Below are 14,872 nucleotides of genomic sequence, written 5' to 3'. Positions count from 1 at the left end.
CTCATTTACCAATGTTTGAAATTCTATTGATAGAAATTAATTCCTTTGCCTTTTCCTTCTGGTTGCAAAAATGCCTAAGAGAGATGCCATAAATTATAAATAGTTTTAGATACCCATTTTTTATTGTGAAAGTCAGTTTTTCAAAAATATTCCTGTGAATATGTTGTTACAGATTAAAGAGATGATATAGAGGGAGTAGTTCTGAGACCTCAGAGAAGGGAAGAAAGAGCACAGAGAAAGAGCACTCCAGCTCTGAGAGTGATTAAACACGTGTAGCACCCACATACACCCAGATAAGTCTCTATCCTCCTAAGAGAAGCCAACACATGATTTGCACAAAGGGAGGATTCTTCAGATCCACTCCTCCATATTGCTACCTATTCCATGTGAAAATTCAGTTCACAATTCTGCTTTGATCAGTAATCTTCAAAGATCAGTTGTTTTCCTTTGTGAAGAAAATGCTTGGGAAAGTATCGTCACCTATGGAAACTCAATTATGAGAACTGAATGGTAGTCAAGAAGAACATTAAAAGATACTAGAGAATATAAAACATTGATTTTGATTCAAAGCACAAATACTTAAGTATATGGTTATCACTAGTAATGGATTTACCTATTCACTAAGCAAACAGTAAGATAAGTGATTTTGAAAAAAGGAGTGACGATATCATCACATGAAAATTTTACCCTTTGTTGTAATCAACATTTCAAAGGGTACAGTTGTGCTTCATGGAGAGGAATAATTTTTACACAAATGCTTCCTTGTTTGCTACCTTTAAGACTTATATTTAACAAATAATATATAAAGGGGGGCCTTCAGATATTGTATAACTGAATGTAACATATGAATTCAAGGAATACTTATCAAAAAGATCATTAAAAAGACCACTGCAATAAAGACTAATTCAGGCTCTTAATTTAAAATTCTTGGTATTTAAACTGGACCTCAGCTGAAATTTAAATTGCACAATCATTAAATGATTTACCAAAAATTAATTGCTAAATTCAAGATGAAAAGATATATGATCAAAGTACTTAAATTTTTCAATCACCTTTTAAGTGTCAATGCTTATTTACTTATTAATGAATTTCTTTTTTTTTTAATTTTTTTTTTTAACTTTTATTTATTTATGATAGTCACAGAGAGAGAGAGAGAGAGAGAGAGAGAGGCAGAGACATAGGCAGAGGGAGAAGCAGGCTCCATGCACCGGGAGCCTGATGTGGGATTCGATCCTGGGTCTCCAGGATCACGCCTGGGCCAAAGGCAGGCGCCAAACCGCTGCGCCACCCAGGGATTTCTTGGTAGCCGGAGATAGTAACAAAACATTGTTAATAAGTTCAGAGATCACAAGTAGGTATCTTGAGGTCAAAGTCAGCTCATGTGTTTGGTTTGCTGTTTTCTAAACTTAAGTGTGTTTTCAAACATTTAAAAAGTGATTTGACATCAACAAAGGCAAAAGAGAATTCCGCTTCTGAAAAATCAGAAGATCTGACAACATCAAAGCACTCTGTAAAGGGGAGCTAATTATGCGTTATGCCCTGCAAACAGAGCATCCCTGCTCTGCTTTCCCTTGATTGCCACTTGGCTCACTTGCCTCATTTATTACTGGTTAGGCCCCTGGTTTAAGTCAAGTAATTTGTATCAAAAAGCTACAAAACTTGGAGTGCCCACGTGGTTCAGCCGGTTAAGCACTGAACTTTTGATTTTGACTCAGTTCATGATCTCAGGGCTGTGAGATGGAGCTCCACATCAGGGTCTTCACTCAGCAGGGAGTCCGCCTGAAGATTTTCTCTCTTCCTTTGCCCTGCCCCCTGCTCGCTCTAAATAGATAAATAAAATCTTTTTTTTTACAAAGGCAATAAAACTATATTTAAAAAGAGTCCTCAACTTCAACATCTTGCTAGTTCTATTTTCCTACTGGTTCATATATGTAAGTTTTTAGAATTATGTTGAGTTCAGAATATGTTGAGCTTTAGAATAATGTGGAGCTCAAGCACTGAGGTTACTAAAAGAAACTATAAAACTCAGAAGCAGAACTAGCACCCAAAAAAAGAAGCCATTTTAAAAACATGATAGCTACTATAAGACATTCAAAGATATAGAAAATACAAATTGCCTATATATTTAGTCCCCAATATTCTTCAAGGGGAAAAAGCCACCACCATGACTCAGTAACAGTATGAGGCTTCCTAGATGCTCAAACACAAAAAAAAATGTGCAAGGTACAAGTCAGAGCAAAGGGAACAAAGATGAATCAAAAACCAGAAAATACAGACAAGAACTTTAAATAGGCTTCTAGCCAATGGGATTATGAGACAAAATCTTTAAGAAGTAAAGAACATTAGTCATTTTTATACATTCTTTGAACTATACTCCCCAGAAATAAAAAGGTACCAGCAGCCTCTATGGCAATACTTTCAGAGACTGTTCATATTTTGCTTACTATAATTAGCTCAAAGTAGCAACCTATTAAAATAAAACTACCTGTTGTTCTGGGAACATAAAACCAAGAATCGAGCCAGCAACTTATAAATAACAAAATTCAGGATAACTCAACATTTACAAAGATGTTAATAATGTATATTTAAAGTAAAAGTTTCTTAGGTTGTTTATTCAACTCCACAGATAAACAAAAACTTACGGTACTGGTGTCTACAAGAGTGCATTCATGGATTTCTTTTTAAAGCTACTTTGATTATATTAATCCTACTTCCCCTTTTTAAAAATCTGAAATATCTTTTACTTGAAGAAATAATATTCTCTAGGAAACAAGGTAGGGAAAATAAAGGACTAGGAACCTAGACTCTTTTGAAAAGATTTTTATGCTAATGCAAAGTTTAAAGAGCAATAGAGAATTCAGATGCCTCTCTTTTATATTTGGGAAGCAATTCCTAAAAAACTAAACATGCACAAAAAACCACTTTTCTTTTGCCTCTTTTCACCCACTTATTCTATCAAGATAGCCTCCTGACTTATCATTTACATAGACCTTTTTCATACAAAGAATTAGGATCTAAGAATAATTACATTGCTTGAATTCTTAGCGAGCTTCTCCTCGCGTTAGTTTTCATCAGTCAACGTCAACAAGTGGCCTCAAGTTCAATATGGAATTCCATGTTAATGCAGAGGGATGAGATGCATTCCAGACACGCAAACCATAGACAGACATTATGGAAACACTCCTGTTTTCCCATTAATTATTTCTTCTATGCTATTCTCAAATCTTGCTGTAAATTAATTTTTCAATAATGGGAATAAAATGAAATGAATATTCATATCTAATGATCTTATTTCCATATCACTCATAAAGCACTATAACCCACCCAATTTAAAATTATTTGTATACTTACAGTAAGATTTCCAAACAGGAGGTCTATATTCATCTGTATCTGGAAGAATAAACACCGAATTAACATTATTGAATATTTCTACTTTAATCATATATTTCATATACATTAAATTATGTTAATATATATTTAATCACATATTTAACATATGTTTGTTGAAGTCTATGTGTCCTAGGCATTGTGTTAGACTCTAAAGGTCATTCAGAGATTTTTTTAGTATTGGTCCTTACTTTCTTGGAGTACAGTTTCACAAAGATGTTCAAAGAAAGTTACTATATTTACTCAACTGGTTATCACATTAAAAACACCAGAGTTAATTTTTTATAGCAGGCACCTGTTTCTCACAGTCACTTATAGTCAATAAAGTCTTTGTATCTTTGGGCATAATTCTATGACTTTTTCACTAAAAGATTCCTGAAATCACTGGTATTTTTCTTTTTCAGTAATATGGACCAGATAAAACTTTTAACCATCAGAAATGTACCTCCCCCATCATCCTCCTAATGGAATTAGGAGGATTCCAGTGTAACTGGTTTTATTAACATCAGGAGAGAAGAGCAGCAAGGTACTTCTTCATACATCATGGACAATCAAAACCAAGAAATGAGAAGCATTCCACTGGAAGACCGTGCATCCAGGGAACCACAAAAAACCCGAGGGGAACATCTGCTCTTCACATCCATTTCCCCCTCACTCTGCTTGAATGAGGACTTAGGAGATAGTGGAAAGAGGGGATGGAAAGAGACAGATATACAAACATATGAGGGAGACGGGGGAATTCGAAAAAGCAGAGGCACCAGTGTGGTCTGGCATCTCATCAGTAAAGTGCAGCTAAGTAATAATTTTGCTGGTCAAAGGCCCTGCATACAAGACCATGTAGCTAAATTGTCAGACATGGCGTCTTGGCGTGGGAATATGTGGCCAGAGACATCGCCTGGTTCTGCTGGCACCCAACACAAACTCATTAAGGAATCTGGTCTAAAAAATCTTCGTCTCCAAGGAGGCAAGAAAATTTCTGGTAAGTTTCTTAAGAAGGCTGAATCTAGCATGTGTAAGGCTAAGTAAAAATGATAATAGACTCAAAACCTTCCCTTCAACCTTTAAAATGCTAACACTTCACTTATAAACCACACAAATATTTAGAGTCAGAGGGCTAAAGCAAGACTACTAATGATAGGCAGAAGAACACAAAAAGGAAATTCTAAATCATGTAGAAATTGCTTGGCACTCAGTAGGAGTGTTCAAATACTTTTTTTAATGAATAAATGATTACATGAATAAATGAGTGATGAAGTAATGCAGCAAATAGAGTTCACCCTCATTATTTATCGTAGTTATACTCTATACAGTCACCTTGAACACTGAATTAGTGAATACTGAACTGTGGTTCCTAAGGGACAACACAAGATTACGTTCCTGCAAGTCTCTGGTCACAACATTCTCATTGGTCCATCAATATATAACCTTGCTTTATTTGTGTTTCTGTTTAAAGACATCTGATTTCATAAATATTGTGATTCATTAACATTGAACTCACAACCAACAGCACTATAACCTATTTGTCTTCTCCATAAGATACATCACAGCCTTCCTGAGCTTAGGAACCCCAGACAGCACTTCATCACCATGTGTGGGGCCTATTTATTTTTTTAAAATTTTTATTTATTTATTCATGAGAGACACAGAGAGAAAGAGAGAGGCAGAGACACAGGCTGAGGGAGAAACAGGCTCCACGCAGGGAGCCCGACGTGGGACTCGATCCGGGGACTCCAGGACCACACCCTGGGCCAAACGCAGGCGCTTAACCGCTGAGCCACCCAGGGATCCCATGTGGGGCCATTTTAAACAGAGACAATAAGGGAAGCTCCACATTTTATACTTCTGGCCCCTGCCTTACGTGCTTCTTCCCTTGGCTGATTTGTATTGTACCTTTCCCTGTAAGAAGTCATGACTACGGGTATTAACGGTGTTTGGTGAGTTCTCTGGGTCCTCCCAGTGAATTATCAAGCCTGTGAGGGGTTTGAGGGAATGCCTTCCAACTTGCAGTTGGTGACAGAATTAAGGGAAGCCTTTGGGACCGTGCCCTCTAACTCTGCAGTTGGCCCTAATTCCTCACAAATCCTGTGCAAAGCCTGTACTGAAGCAGTGAGAGTCTTCCGTAGATTGCTTTGACTTTGGAGAAGGTGAGAAAGAGGCTAAATCTCAAAATCTTGCCTCTGGGGAATTGTGTATCTAGTCCTAAATAGGGCTTTCTAAGGGAAACATCAACTTTTATTTAAATCTGTGTGACTTTAGGAAATTTACTACCTCTCTGAATCTTATTCTTTATAAAATAAAGTAACATCATCTAAAATGTAACAACACAGGTCTGTTATGAGGATCAAATTAGGTGTTGTTACATAAAACACCCTGCACTTAGGAGACCTTTAGTGAATAATACCCTCTCCTGCCCTCACCAAAAGTGAACTTAAAAACACAATGATGTTGCCATATTAGCCTCAGGCCATTGTCAATGATTTCAGCTCTGCATTCTCTTATTTGTTCTTCCCTCATATACCTACTGTATTAGAGAAGGCCATTATTCAAGATGCTACAGATCACAATTTTGTGGCCAAATAAAATGATCATTTAGCAAATAAGAAATAGTGGGAGAAAAGTTTGAGTTTCCCTTAATATTAAAACAATTCTAATGATTAGTGACTTTTAAGAGTGAAGTTTGGCCTGTAAACGTCTTTTCCTAGTAATGTATTTTTTTTGCTGATGGGAGTGTAAACCGGCACAACCTCTCTGGAGCACAATGAGCAATACATATCCTAAATGTTTACAAGTATTTGATGGGCATCTGTAACAAAAGAGCTCAAATAAGCTGCTCTTTGAAAAAAACACTTAAAAATTATGACAATTTTTCTTATGTTTAAAGGTTGAGACCTTAAGTCACCTTGGTCTTTTTGTTGACCAAGTTAGGCAATGGGTAAGCACCACTGTCCTCAGAACTCAGGGGAAAGAAGCCCATGGAGGAAGCATAGTTAGATGGTTTAGAAAAACAATCCCCCGGCCTCTTGGTGAGCAGAATTCATTGCTAGAATTGGGGAGACTGATTTGCCAGGACCCTAAGTCCTTCTGGAAGAGAAGAAATGTTACCCCAAATCTTTGATTCCTCAGATTCAAAGTTAAGGAGTTCTGTTATAGATGAAACTCATAGCCCAAACCAAGTTCCACTGGCAAGAAAAGGCAGATACACTCCTGAAACAGAATGACATTGAAAATGGACTAACTGAAACTGGTGATGTAGGGCCACATAAGGGCTGACGGGTTTATTAGGGAGAACAGACTCTGACCCAGCACGGGACTGATGTGAGAAGTGTCCTCAACCTCCCTGGCACTGAATCACTGAGTATAAGAAGATGAACTAAGGAACTGCATCCTAGCAGCAACAGACAAGCAACTCTCAACAAATACAGGTCTGGTCTCGAACACTCACAGAAAGTGACAGGATAAGGAAGACAGCCAGTGTATTATTATAGCGCAGCTCTCTCTCCAGCATTTGGGAGAGGACGGGGCCACCATGGGACTGAGTAAGCTCCTGGGGTTCAGACGCGCAGGAGGAGGCTGTCTACAGAGGAAGATCCTGGACTTCCTGCTAACTGGGACACTGATTAACAACAGCAAGCAGAGGAGCACGTATGGCCTCTGAATTTATGTAACCAGTCATGCCGGCTCCTTCTGCATGCCTCGTGACCCAGCAGTTCTGCTCTCTTCCTAGGAACTGGCTGCAGAACAACTAAGGATGTTTGGAAAACAGCAGTATACAAGAATATCACTGCAATATTAGTTTTTAAAAAGATTTTATTTATTCTTTAGAAAGAGATTGAGAAAGAGAGGCAGAGGGAGAGGCAGAGAGAGAATCCCAAGCAGACCCCATGCTAAGGACAGAGTCTGACACAGGTCTCGATCTCATGACTCAGAGCTCATGACCTGGGTCGAAATTAAGAGTTGGAGGTGCTAAAAAAAAAAAAGAGTTGGACGTGTTATAACCAACTAAGCCACCCAGGTGCCCCTGCAATATTACTTTTAAAACTAAAAAACTATGGGCAGCCCGGTGGCACAGCGGTTTAGCGCCGCCTGCAGCCCAGGGCGTGATCCTGAAGACCGGGGATCGAGTCCCACGTCGGGCTCCCTGTGTGGTGCCTGCTTCTCCCTCTGCCTGTGTCTCTGCCTCTCTCTCTCTCTAGCTGTGTCTCTATGAATAAATAAATAAAATCTTTTTTTTTTTTTTTTTTTTTAATAAATAAAATCTTAAAAAAAAAAATAAAACTAAAAAACTAGGGTATGCCTGGGTGGTATAGTCTGTTAAGCCTCAAACTCCTGGTTTCAGCTCAGGTTGTGATCTCAGGGTAATGAGATTGAGCCCCACATCAGGCCACTTGATGCGGACTCTGCTTGAGAGTCTCTTTTCTTCTCCCTTTGCCCCTCCTGCACTACTCTCACTCTCTTGGTCTCTCTCTCAAAATAAATAAACCAACTTAAAAAAAAAAAAAAAAGACTAAAAAACTGGATTCAACCTAACTGCCCAATAACTAGAAACCAAAATGACCAATAATTTTTTTTAAGATTTTATTTATTTGAGAGAGAGAGAGAATGAGAGAGAGAGTATGAGTACAAGCAGGTACAGAGGGAGAAGGAGAGACAGAAGCAGACTCCCTGCTGGGCAGTGAGCCCCACTGGGGCTTGATCCCAGGACCCTGGGCCAAAGGCACATGCTTAACAGACTAAGCCATCCAGGTGCCCCCCCAGTGTGATCAATTATTATATTCCAGTCTGAAGACACCTTGACTACATCAAATGGACTTTATCTTGTAATCTGTTAAAAGTCTGTCCCCTTGGGGATCCCTGGGTGGCTCAGTAATTAGTGCCTGCCTTTAGCCCAGGGCATGATCGTGGAGTCCCGGGATCGAGTTCCGCATCACGCTCCCTACATGGAGTCTGCTTCTCCCTCTGCCTGTGTCTCTGCCTCTCTCCCTCTGTGTCTCTCATGAATAAATAAATAAAATCCTTAAAAAATAAAGTCTGTCCCCTTTTAAATATTTTACATCTTTTAAACCAGTGATTCTCAAACTTCTGTTTTAAAAAAATCTGGATTCTAAAGAGCTTCTAATATCCACTGATATTAACCACATTAGAGATTTAAACTGACAAATTTTGTTTTCATTTGACAAATTTTAGTTAATTTGTTGGATAACAAGGCCATTATATTTTAACACTTTTATAAAAGGTTACTTTATTTTTCAAATCAAAAAATTTGTTTTACATTTTGCAAATCTCTTTGATGTCTGCTCTAATTGAAGACAGATTTCCGTACCTGCCTCTGTATTTAATCTATTGTGATATCACTTGCCATGTATCTTCCAAAAGATTCAACTACACACTTGTGAGAGAATGAAAGTGAAAAAGGCAAATAACATCGTCTTATTCTGTTTTGACTTTGTGGGAACCCAGAAAAAACTTGGGGACCCCAAGGTCCCCAAACCATACTTTGAGAACAACTGTTTTAAACAATGGTTTCCTTGCCTTATCTAGGATACTGGGTATGGTAGGCTAAGATACATTTCATCTAATAGAAGAAATACAAACATTAATGAAGAAAAGAGAGGAAATTATGTGGTCTTTTAGCAGTTAAAGTCCTTTCAGCTTGTTCAAAGGAAGTTGAGGCCAATAAGCACCAAATGTCTGTAATCTGCCTTCAGGTGGAGGTTTCAAGGGCTCCCCTCACCTCGTTTTGATGGTCAGAAAAACCACCCACACCAAGCACATAAACGTGACAGACTTCCATCACTAGAGCACAACTGAGAATGGCAGCCAGACAATCTATGATCCATGGACAGCTCCCCTTATAAACCATCTTTACAAACTCAGGGACAGCTACTTAAAATAACCTTAGCATGATATGGATGAGTGTTTAAATTAAGTACCTACCTACGAAATCCATTAAAAGATTTTCTCCCTTGCCTTTAAGTATAGGTAATACTTTTCTGTCTATGCAAAAGGTAATTTTATTAAAAAACCCAAAGTTATGCTGGCGTACACAATGCTGATATAATCAGAAAGTTTCATTCATTCAATAAATACGTATTAAACACCTTCTATGTGTAAAAATGTTGGCTACAAGGTAGGTCCATATGTAATTTATGTCTTCAAGGGAAGTAAGGAAAATAAGATGGATATAATTATACAAACAATATAATAAAAATAATATATGAGCATAATAAGAATAATACATAATACTCTTAAACATAATAAGAGTTTTACACACTAGCATTTTGTCAAAATGCCTGGCAAGAACAGTATTTGCTGAACTGATGAAAGAATAGAAGGAAAGAAGGAACCACTTTCAGCCAGACTGCCAAAAAAGAAAAAAACAGAGGCAGCATCCTCTGATGAGGGCTTTGAAAGGCAGATGATTATTTTTTTAAGATTTTTAAAATTTATTTATTCATGAGAGACAGAGAGAGAGAGAGAGAGGAAGAGACAGGCAGAGGGAGAAGCAGGCTCCATGCAGGGAGCCCGAACATGGGACTTGATCCCAGGTCTCCAGGATCAGGCCCTGGGCTGAAGGCAGTCCTAAACCATTGAGCCAGCCACCAGGGCTGCCCAAGACAGATGATTTTTAAAGTTAAGGGGCTAAGGGACGGAGACTGGAAGTAAGAGGAAGAACAGCATTCTGAAGAGAGGAACACAGTGAATAAGAGCACAGACATAACAGAGTTAAAGGAGTGTCTGAGGAACCACAAGTAATGTAGACTGGGTGAAATCAAAGACAAGTTGAGGAAAGCTAGAGATGGGGCACTGCAGGGATCCAGGGCTGAGTTGTTCAGGAAGCATCTAAAAGTAATGAAATGTGTTCTCTTCTGCTTGGTACTTACTTCTCACTAAACACTCTGATGTCCGCAGGGAGAAGGGTAGTCAGGCCCAGACTGATGCTCATGAGTCAGAGAAAATAAGCCAACCATCAGGAAGGCCAAAGGTAGGAGAAAACAGCCAGAAAAACAGATGGAGCAAAGACTCAGAGGAGGTGGTGGTGGTGGTGGTAGTGGTGGTAAGGAGCTCAGAAGTCACAGGTGGTGCGGGCAAGGTCTGAGAAGGCAGATGGATGGCACTGTGTCTAAGCAAGTAGCAAAGTAAAAAGACAAGTTCTGTTGGGGATGTTCTTCTCTGTGACTATAAGCAAAATACAAACAAGTACAGGAAAACAAAGGAAAAAAGAGACGAAGTTGATCAGGATGTTCAGTCTGACTGCACTTTTAGAAATGAAAACAAAGATGTGTGTATACATATGGGGCAGAAGGCCAGGGAGAGAAAATATGAAAGATCTAGAATAACACACATCATTTAAGTAACAGTCGTGATCTCTAGATCAGCCTTTCTCATCCAGGTTCCTCATCCAACCCACCAAGTACAGAAAATGTTGTGACTATGTCTCCGTGTATGGGTGTCTCTCTAGAAGCACAGGAGAGAAGTTAACTTACAATGGAACCCCTAAGCCACTGGGTGTTATTTGTTCCCAGAACCAGGAGGAATAAGGCTTCTCTAGATGGTGATTTTTACTTGCCTTATATGTCTACATGGTTTTTAAAAAATTATTTAATGAATATGTTATATATGTACTAAGGAGGAAAAAGTTGATAGCAAAGAGGGAAACTGAGGAAGAAAGAGACAAACAATTAAAAGACCATGAAGATAGATTAAGGGAAATAAACGACAGCCTGAGGAAGAAAAACCTACGTTTAATTGGGGTTCCCGAGGGCGCCAAAAGGGACAGAGGGCCAGAATATGTATTTGAACAAATTCTAGCTGAAAACTTTCCTAATCTGGGAAGGGAAACAGGCATTCAGATCCAGGAAATAGAGAGATCCCCCCCTAAAATCAATAAAAACCGTTCAACACCTCGACATTTAATTGTGAAGCTTGCAAATTCCAAAGATAAAGAGAAGATCCTTAAAGCAGCAAGAGACAAGAAATCCCTGACTTTTATGGGGAGGAGTATTAGGGTAACAGCAGACCTCTCCACAGAGACCTGGCAGGCCAGAAAGGGCTGGCAAGATATATTCAGGGTCCTAAATGAGAAGAACATGCAACCAAGAATACTTTATCCAGCAAGGCTCTCATTCAAAATGGAAGGAGAGATAAAGAGCTTCCAAGACAGGCAGCAACTAAAAGAATATGTGACCTCCAAACCAGCTCTGCAAGAAATTTTAAGGGGGCCTCTTAAAATTCCCCTTTAAGAAGAAGTTCAGTGGAACAGTCCACAAAAACAAAGACTGAATAGATATCATGATGACACTAAACTCATATCTCTCAATAGTAACTCTGAATGTGAACGGGCTTAATGACCCCATCAAAAGGCGCAGGGTTTCAGACTGGATAAAAAAGCAGGACCCATCTATTTGCTGTCTACAAGAGACTCATTTTAGACAGAAGGACACCTACAGCCTGAAAATAAAAGGTTGGAGAACCATTTACCATTCGAATGGTCCTCAAAAGAAAGCAGGGGTAGCCATCCTTATATCAGATAAACTAAAATTTACCCCAAAGACTGTAGTGAGAGATGAAGAGGGACACTATATCATACTTAAAGGATCTATTCAACAAGAGGACTTAACAATCCTCAATATATATGCTCCGAATGTGGGAGCTGCCAAATATATCAATCAATTATTAACCAAAGTGAAGAAATACTTAGATAATAATACACTTATACTTGGTGACTTCAATCTAGCTCTTTCTATACTCGATAGGTCTTCTAAGCACAACATCTCCAAAGAAACGAGAGCTTTAAATGATACACTGGATCAGATGGATTTCACAGATATCTACAGAACTTTACATCCAAACTCAACTGAATACACATTCTTCTCAAGCGCACATGGAACTTTCTCCAGAATAGACCACATATTGGGTCACAAATCGGGTCTGAACCGATACCAAAAGATTGGGATTGTCCCCTGCATATTCTCGGACCATAATGCCTTGAAATTAGAACTAAATCACAACAAGAAGTTTGGAAGGACCTCAAACACATGGAGGTTAAGGACCATCCTGCTAAAAGATAAAAGGGTAAACCAGGAAATTAAGGAAGAATTAAAAAGATTCATGGAAACTAATGAGAATGAAGATACAACCGTTCAAAACTATTTTTTTTAAAAGATTTTTTTTATTTATTTATTCATGATAGTCACACAGAGAGAGAGAGAGAGGCAGAGACATAGGCAGAGGGAAAAGCAGGCTCCATGCAGGGAGCCCGATGTGGGATTCGATCCCGGGTCTCCAGGATCGCGCCCCGGGCCAAAGGCAGGTGCCAAACTGCTGCGCCACCCAGGGATCCCGAAAAAAACTATTTAAAAAACAAAAAGTATAGATTAACTATCTGTAAGAACAAAAAACCGGGAAATCTGATTCAGATAGAAAAAAGTCCAATTTAACAAACTCCACAGGCTAATTTTTTGAGTCATCTCTTGAAATGAATACACTACCTGAGAAATCCTATTCCCAGTCCGAGAGGCCTGGAAATCAGATATAAGCTTTGTGGCAAATTTATAAATTGTAAGGCACCATCCTCCTGTATAGTCTTTGAATGCCCTTCAGGACCTCTAACACAGGTCTTCATTTACCTCTTCTTCCTCTTCTAATTGAATCTGCTGAACGGCAGACATTCATTAAGGAAAAGAGAACAGTTTCATAATGAAATTTTCTTTTACTTTTGGTTAATTGCTAGAAATGGAAGTCAAGGAGATCTTACTTTTACCTATTTTATCATGTCTATGAAAATTATTCAAATTTTTTCTCCCTTTTCAAAACTCAAAGATTCAGATTTTAAGCAAGTTCTAGTGTTAAATTTGCTTTTGCCTATAATTTTTTTCTGTGATGCCTTTTTCTCTATTTTCAGGACATTCATTTTTTCCTTTAATATTAAAATTTTCAAAATGTTCATCTGTATCTTTAAGCAATGATTTAAAAATCTTAGTAAAATATACCTGGGATAATATATTTGATAGGATATATCATAACTCACAATATTAGTACCATTTAGGAAGTACTCAAAGTGTTCATTTATTGATTGACAAGATTAAATTTATTTTTTTTAAGATTTATTTATTTATTTATGACAGACATAGAGAGAGAGAGAGACACAGGAGGAGGGAGAAGCAGGCTCCATGCCAGGAGCCCGACATGGGACCCGATCCCGGGACTCCAGGACCGCGCCTTGGGCCAAAGGCAGGCGTTAAACCGCTGAGCCACCCAGGGATCCCCCAAGATTAAATTTATTTATAAATATCCTAATATTCTACATTTTTAGATTGAACCTAAAACATTGTAAAATGTTTTATTGTAAAAGAATGAGTAAAATCTTGGTGCTTTCTCCAGTTGGATCCTATTTACATCCAGCATATCTATGGATGTTGTTGAAAATGATTGACTTTAGAAAAACAACAAAAAAATTTCATTCTTTTTATTACATGGTTTGTATATCATTTTATAGTTATGTTATATGGATCCTTTAGTTTGGAACAATATTCTTCTGGTTAAGTTTAAATCTGCTTAACTTTTTATTTTAAAAAAGAAATAGTTCATTAAAGAACAGACTAGAATGTTAAATTTAAGCTGTTTATTTTTTTAAGCTCAAACCAAAAAGGCTTTCGCAACTTTTTAACAATATGATGGATTTTTCTCAAAAAGAAAAAAATGTTGTATTTTGAAATGAAGTTTAGACTAATGAGGTATGAATACTCAAAAACTGTGATTAATGTTTTAAAGCACATTTGTTTCAGATTGCCTTCATTTTGAAAATTAACAATTTTAATTTCTGTAAAAAGAATGACATTTACTGACAAGAAAAAAAGCTTTTCTTCCCTTTAAATGAAGATTCACCTTTCAACCAACTGGCAAGAGATTCCCTGTCCTGCTTTAATCAGAAAATGAAAGGCATTAATGACATGTTGCTATTCTGTTTCTGTACCAAATTTTGGCATACTAAAATAATGAGATGCTTGTGATCACAAATCCTATATTACTATAAAGTGATCTTTTTAAAAAGATTCACAATAAATAACAAATAATTACTATTGATAATATTTGAGAGAGTCACAGAAAAAAAACAATGAAACCTCTTACTCTAAAAGAAATATATTTTTGGGGAAGGGGAGAAATATAAATAAATAAATCTCTTGGAATACAAAAATTCAGGGTAAAAACAAAAAGGCTCATAATAACACATACAATTTTAAACTAATGAGGAAACAAATAAAAAAAAAAAGTGCTTCACTACATTTCTAGGTGTCTCATATCCTGACTAAACTTCTTTCCTAGAAAATGTTTCCAAACATGGGAAGTAAGCATTTCAACAAAGCTAATTAAAATTCACTCTGCAAAGTCATGGCCAAATCAGGTCAGTTAAATTTACCCTTAGAAGAAACAAAGTCATTTAGAACTGTTCCAAGTTGAAAACTGATGTGTCATGATACAATTCTGA

The 14,872-nt window shown here is 37.6% G+C and overlaps 1 protein-coding gene across 8 annotated transcripts in view; it reads right to left on the bottom strand.

The window, feature by feature from the left end:
- The window catches only part of CHN1 (chimerin 1), a 206,949-nt gene that overhangs the window by 140,618 nt on the left and 51,459 nt on the right, over positions 1–14,872 (bottom strand). For 7 of the 8 annotated variants that reach the window (XM_077883238.1, XM_077883245.1, XM_077883242.1 and 4 more), the window contains exon 2: positions 3,352–3,390. In XM_077883238.1, the coding sequence (XP_077739364.1) occupies positions 3,352–3,390 (39 nt within the window). The remainder of the gene's footprint in view (positions 1–3,351; positions 3,391–14,872) is intronic. The other variant, XM_077883241.1, reaches the window with a different exon arrangement.

The sequence above is a fragment of the Canis aureus genome, chromosome 34, assembly GCF_053574225.1.
Source record: "Canis aureus isolate CA01 chromosome 34, VMU_Caureus_v.1.0, whole genome shotgun sequence".
In the NCBI taxonomy this organism is placed as follows: Eukaryota; Metazoa; Chordata; class Mammalia; order Carnivora; family Canidae; genus Canis; species Canis aureus.
The sequence above is the reverse complement of the archived record's forward strand: the minus strand, read 5'-3'. Positions and strand labels throughout refer to the sequence as shown.